Below are 7477 nucleotides of genomic sequence, written 5' to 3' on the forward strand. Positions count from 1 at the left end.
AATTCCCTTCCATTGTGGAGAATCAGCTGGATGCCGAAGTATGCCATCCATTTTTCTCTCATCAACATGCCATCTCAAGTTCTTTCCCTCACTTGAATTAGCGAACAAATGTTTAAACCTTGGTATTATAGGAAGATACCATAACACCTTCGCTGGAGGCCTCTTAGTAATGGAATCATCACTACCATCCATTTCTTTTACTTTATAGCGTGATGCCTTACAGACCGGACATGCATCCAATTCTTCAAAATCATTTCTGTATAATATACAATCATTGGGGCAAGCATGTATCTTTTGGTACCCCAAATCCATTGGACACAATATTTTTTCACCTCGTAATAACTACTGGGAAGTGTATTACCCTTTGGAAGCATCTCTTTCAACAATTTAAGCAACTCTATGAAACTCTTATTACTCTACCCATATCTTACTTTCAAGTTAAACAACTTCAACACTGCTATTAGTCGTGTATATTTTGTGCACCCTGAATATAAAGGAGTTTTTGAATCATTGCACAAGCTATCATATTTGTACACCTTCTCAACAGCTTCAACGCCAATATCACATAACATATCCTCTATTTGATCACCAAAATAATCCATATCGTCATCCACCTCTTGTGGCACACTACGTTTTCTAGACTCACCATGCAACACCCACTGTGTGTATGCTTTATAGAACCCAAAACAAATTAGGTGATCTTTAATCTCAACAGAACTTTGTCGCAACCTATTCAAACATTTAACATAAGGACAAATAGAATAGTCCTTTATCATTAGGAGCATTATTCTTTGTAAATTCCAAAAATTGATCTACCCCTCTCTCATATTCGTCACTTGTTTGCAAAGAATCTATCCAACTACGGTTTATCATTACCTAATTAAAATTTCAACAAATAATTTATGATTTGAAATTTTAAAAAATTTGACAGCATAATGACTTATACAATAAGATTTCTCGGGCACTAAACCCTCCAATTAAGCCTATTAATTTCCAATAAATCACCAATTTCAACTAATTAAATGCAATGCACGATATTATCTACTAATCAAGTATCCACACAATTTAAAAATAATAATAATGTATCACCCAAATAATTTACACTTTGTAATTTAAAAAAATTGTTTGCACAACAACTCAATAAATAGAGATTCTCCAAGATTTAAAATAAAATTTAAACTAATTAAACTCAAGGCATGATGGATTATAATTAAATTTAACAAAATTAAAATTAAAAATATGCATTATTATAATTAGAAAAATAAAAATCAAGTTTCAAGATCAAAAATAAAAAATTCCAGGCAAAAGGATGAAAATTAAGCTAAAAAAATGACATAAATTGACAAAAAATAATAAATTGCAAAAAAAAATAAACTACAAAAAAGGACGAAAATTAAGCTAAAAAATGACATAAATTGCAAAAAAAATAATAAACTGCAAAAAAAAAAACTGAAAAAAGGATGAAAATTAAGTTAAAAAATTAACATAAATTGCAAAAAACACTGCAAAATAGGAGAGAAAAACCTTTAGCTGGCACCAGAGGAGACAACAGGTGGAGGAGATAGCAGGGCGGCAGAGCTATGGGCACCGAGAGACAAGCTAGAGCTGGAGCTATGGGCGGACGAGCTGTGGGCGGACGAGGGAGCTGGGGGAAAAGGGGGTGAGCTATGATGGATAAGAGAGCTGGGGGAATGGGGGTTGGAGCTGCAGTGGCTGAGGGAGCTATGGGAATGGAGTCTGCGGCAGACGTTTTGGGAGCTGAGGGTGAGTGAGGAAGCTGAGGGTGAATGGGAATGAATTTATTGAAGACATACGGTGACAGGTGTCACTAACGCTTGTTGACGTAAGTAATAATGATTTATGGTGACAGGCGTTCTTAACGCCTGTCGTCGTAGGTTTTGATTTCAGGCACATTAAATATGCCTGAAATCAGACATATTTAATTTTATATACATATTTGATGAATTAATATTTATAAAAATTATAATAATCTTAATTTTATTAACAATTCAAATTTAATATGTCTAAATTCAGACACATTTAATATGTCTGGATTCAGGCATATTAATAATTTAAATAATTAAAAAAATTTATGTAACATTTTTAATTATTTATTTATTTTTATTTTTATGGAATTGAGGCATATTTAATGCCAGAATCAAACCTACGGTGACAGGCATTTATCACGCCTGTCGCTGTAAGTTTGCCTGATTTCAGGCATATTAAATATGCCTGAAATCAGACATATTTAACTTTATATATATATTTAATGAATTAATATTTATAAAAATTAAAATAATCCTAATTTTATTAACAATTCAAATTTAATATGTCTGACTTTAGACACATTTAATATATCTAGATTCAGGCATATTAATAATTTAAATAATTAAAAAAATTTATGTAACATTTTTAATTATTTATTAATTTTTATTTTTTACAGAATTAGGGCATATTTAATGCCTGAATCAAACCTACAGTGACAGGCATTTGTGACACCTGTCGCCATAAGTTTGCTTGATTTCAGGCATATTAAATATGCCTGAAATTAGACATATTTAATTATATATATATATATATATTTAATGAATAAATATTTATAAAAATTAAAATAATCTTAATTTTATTAACAGTTTAAATTTAATATGTCTAAATTCAGACACATTTAATATGTCTGGATTCAGGCATATTAATAATTTAAATAATTCAAAAATTTATGTAAAATTTTTAATTATTGATTAATTATTATTTTTTACGAAATTGAGGCATATTAAATGCCTGAATCAGACATACGACGACAAGCATTTATCACGCCTGTCGTTGTAAGTTTTCTTGATTTCAGGCATAATTAAGAACCCCTGTCGCCGTAGGTTTCTGATTTCAAGCATATTAATTATGCCTTAAATCAGAAAAATTAAATTTATTTATATATTTATGATAAAATATTTATAAAAATAAAAATAATCTTTTTTTTTGAAATTAACTAAAATTTATATGTTTGAATTCTAAACTGAGACACGTTAAATATATATATATATATATATATTTCTTAATAATTTAAATTTAAATATATATATTTCTTGATAATGTAAATTTAAAATTTGAATTAATGATTTATTTTAATTACGTTATTTGTTTAAAGGCTTGTCAAATTATTTACGGCAACAGGTGGATTGTATGTCTGTGGCCATAAATATTACATTTTTTCTTTATTTACATTTTTGCCACTTTACCTTTTTTTTACCACAGTTTTCCTATAAACTGTGACGAAAAATATGTTGTTAAAATTATATTTTATACTAGTGATTGGTGACAATTTTTGGTGGTGACACTCAATTCGTGCTGTCAAAACCAAACTTTTAGCAGTAACTTTTATTATCACGCTAAAAGTCACCGTCAAAGACCTTTTTTTTTTTTTTCCCTAGTGATAGCATGTTATGGTTAGATAGACAAGGCAGCCCCTCACTTTGAGAAAATTATAAGCAGGATACGTATATTTTACAATTCTCCACCCTTGTCTATTCTTGATATTATACATTCTCCAAACTAAATAAAAACTATTTGGGCTAAAATTTTATTAGATATGTATTGTTTTAATGATTGAAATAAGTTATGAAGAGCATATATATTTACATAAAATACCATATTAACTTGTTTAATATAATTTTCTTAAAAAAATTATGATAAATCTACTTAGAGTTTTGCAATTTTAGACCTACAGTGTAATTATTATTTTTAATTATTTAAATTATTAATTTTAAAAATTAACTTTAAAATTATATTATCTTGCGCCATGACTACATATCTTGGCCTCGCCACCGCACACATACAGTTACAGTAAACAAGTAAACAAGTAAACAATAACAACCCCACGTCTTTCAATCAACAGACCAGCACTCAATGTTAGACGCAGAGGACAATTATAACAAAAACACTGTACGGAAATGGAAAATAAACACCCAAAGGAAAGGACACCGACTTTAACATAGTAGTGATTACTCAAACATTATTTCAACCCCGTGGTAGAAACGTGAGCAACAAGTTCCACGTCACGTTCAAATTTAGCCATGTCATCCTCCGTCAAGCTGACGTACGCTTCAATGCCACCACCTGATTTGGTGTCTTTTAAAGAGACCAAATTCTTGAATTTCCATGTCGGAGGTACTGCCGACGTTGGATTCCCCCATCCGAAATCAACCTCGTACACCGGAAACCTGCACAGTGACGTGAAACTAAAGGGAACCATCTCTCCCTTCTCAATTGCCCTAAAAATGTCTTCTCTAATAGGGTTCAAGCATTCTTCTCTTTCTCGAAGCTTCACAACAAAATCTTTGTCGATTTTGCTGAGCTCTTGTCTCAACAGGCTTCCAAGGTCGTCATTACACTCTCCTTGTTCATCTAACGTTGGAAACGTTTGGAGATACCAGTAATAGTTTCCGAACGCATGTTCCGGCAGTGGCGGCTCCATTCTTGGGCGTAGATTCGCTGTCCATCCGACCAAGTGAATCTGTTTGCTTCCTTCTTTCTTAGTAGCGGCAACAAACCGTGTCCAAAGGAAAGCTGATACTGCTACTACTCTTGAAGGTGGTTGTTGGCCTTCTGGAACGTTCTCGATCTTTTGAGAATATTTTGTTCTCAGAGATTCTATTACAGATGCTTCAAACACGAACCTCTTGCACACAATTTTGTGCTTCCCGATTGTTGAAGTTCTTCGGTAGAATCCCGACGTGTCTTTTGGCGGAAAGAGTGAGGAAGATTTGAAGTGGGTTCTGATTTGTTCTGCCGGTTCGCCACGTGTCACGGCGGCCCAGCTCTTGATGAACTGGAAATACGACAGCGCATCGCCGACCTTGTGGGAGATGCATACTCCGACGGCTATTCCACCGCAATCGAAGACATTGAATTGGGCTCCGAGGAGTGTGTTGACCATTTCATCCATGTCGTAGGGAAGCAGCTTGCTGACGTCAGCCAGAGAGGGGTTGTCGGTAATGTGGCGGAGGTGGCAACTGACTCTGGTTTCTATGAAAGGGACACCCTCGTCATTGCAATCTACGATTAGGTTTTCGCTGATGAGTCTTCCGGCGAGTGGGTAAAAGTGAGTTAAGACTTGAGATAATGATTTCTTGAGGTGGTCGGAAACCTCGTTGATGTTGAATTTGTTTGCGACATCATCGGCATCGAAGAAATAGACCATAGAATTGTTGACTTGGGGAGTTATCTGGTCGATGAACGAGAGATTGTAGTGACGAAGATGGTGAGGTGTAGAAGACGAAGGTTTAACCATTTCTGTAGAGATTACTTCCACGACTGGCTTCATCTTTTTGGTGTTTTCTTTTTAGCGTACGTGTTCTCTTCTAATTTGTTGCCGAATTAATTCACTTTATCACCAGTATTTATACTTGTATAAATCTGATGACGAGGATACCATCGTCAATATATCGTGAAAATGAATAGGATAGGAAACTATTTCTGTCACTGCAATTTTGTCCTCTTCTTATTGACGTTTTGCCATGTTGGACGACGCACACACAGGGAACTACACTTTATCAGAACCAAAATATTTGCAAATTCCAAACAAGGACAAAAAGGACCTTTCATAAACTGGTCTAAAAATTTGCCACCCTTTTTCATGATTTGCAACTTTTTGAACAAAAATTTGCAAATAATATGTCAAATATATTATTATTTAGAAATCATTTTGTTTTATATTTATGAAGCTTATTTACTAATTTGTATTTTGAGAGTTGCAAATAAGGGGATATATGCAAGGTATGTAAAACCAGACCGATCATTAAACCGGTTATGGCACTGGATCACGGGTTAGTGGTTCAATTAGGGTTAAACTAGGAGTTAAACCAGTGGCAAATCGATCATGATTGAAATAATATAATTTAAATAAAAAGACATTAATTATAAAAATATTCAACCAAATCTAACCACTCAAAAGTCTAACAATAATAAAATACAATATTTTAAATATCTATCCTTATAATTACAACTCTTCAATCTAAAAAGTCTAGAGAAGAGATGGAGATAGAGTTGGAGAAGAGATAGAGATTGAGTTGGAGAAAAGACGGAGAGTTAGAGACTAAGCTGGAGAAGAGATGGAGATAGCAGAGACAAAGATAAAGCTAGAGAAGAGATGGAGATAGAGCTGGAGCTTGGAGAAGAGACGGAGACTGAGCTAGAGAAGAGACGCTAATTAGGTTAGGGCGAGAGAGGAGAGACATAGATGAAAGGCTGAACTGAATGCTGTCTGGAAATTTGGATTGGACTTAGCGTGCTCTACCTCTAATTTTTTATTTTTTGACTTCAGTTTCACTTTTTTTTTTGTTATCTTATTTCTAAACTCAGCACTCTAAAAAATCAAAAATGAAAAAAAAAATCCCCTAAAATGATGTCATTTTAGGGGTTTTGTCTGAAAAAATAATAACCTAGTCAACCCACCGGGTCAACCGAGTTATATCGGGTTGAACCTAGGTTGACCGGGTTACACCGGTTCATTCCCTCACTAGTTTAGGAGTAAACCTAGACCGGACAAGGGATTGGGTCACCGATTTTTGGGTTGACCCGACCGGTCCGGTCTAGATTTCAATACCATGGATATGAGTAGTCAATGGTAGAGGTAGGATTGGAAGTCACGAGTATAAGATAACTTAATTTAAAAATTTAACTTAATTTAAAAATTAATAAATTTTTTTAAATTATAATGACATTAAGAATAAAATTGTAATAACATAAGCAGGTTAATCATCATTTTTTAAAAAAATTACATTAAATATTTTGATATGGACTTTCATATAAAATACGTTTTTATATATTTTGAAATACGTTTTTATATATTTTGATATGGACTTTCATATAAAATATATTCTTCATATCTTATATCTATCATTAAAATGTTATATATCAAATACGTTTTTGAGATCAATTATTATTTTTTATTTAGTTCAGATGATGCAAAATCTCAAGAATAGGGGTTAAAATTGCAAAATTTACATTCACAAACTCATAATTTTTCCCAAAAGTGAGAGCATTTTCACATCCTCAACAATGAGCAGCTCTGCTACTGCGAGTAGTAGATCCTTGAAAGTAATGATATGTTTGACAAATTTTTTCCTTTAGAAATTAGTGAATTTTATTTGCAAATTATTTTCGTGGTTGCAAATCATAGAATGAGAGAGTTACAAATTCTTAGACCAATTTATTAAATGGCATTCTATCCTTATTTTAGATTTTCCAATCTTTAGTCTATATTCAAGTTTAATTCAAAAGATCTTTTGGTCCTTTAAGGTTATTTCTCCATATATGAGTCAATATTACACTCTGTTATTAGCAATATCAAACATTATGCATTTTTTGGCACATGTTGATGTAGTTGCGTGCAAGTAATACACATATGATATAAATATTTGATGCCGGCAGCAAGGACAAAAGGTGTATTATATAATTGTCAATTTGTTAAATATTTTTGATC

At 32.7% G+C, this 7477-nt stretch overlaps 1 protein-coding gene across 1 annotated transcript; it reads right to left on the reverse strand.

Annotated features, from left to right (window-relative positions):
- Nucleotides 1-3755: 3755 nt before the first annotated feature.
- LOC129309944 (stemmadenine O-acetyltransferase-like) lies at nt 3756-5350 on the reverse strand. The gene has a single exon (XM_054951728.1). The coding sequence runs from the start codon at nt 5315-5317 to the stop codon at nt 4007-4009; it is 1311 nt and encodes a 436-aa protein (XP_054807703.1). The 5' UTR covers nt 5318-5350; the 3' UTR covers nt 3756-4006.
- Between the last annotated feature and the right edge of the window lie 2127 nt (nt 5351-7477).

The sequence above is a fragment of the Prosopis cineraria genome, unplaced genomic scaffold (genome assembly GCF_029017545.1).
Source record: "Prosopis cineraria cultivar Desert tree isolate PC_DT_omini unplaced genomic scaffold, ASM2901754v1 PC4, whole genome shotgun sequence".
NCBI classification, from domain to species: Eukaryota; Viridiplantae; Streptophyta; class Magnoliopsida; order Fabales; family Fabaceae; genus Prosopis; species Prosopis cineraria.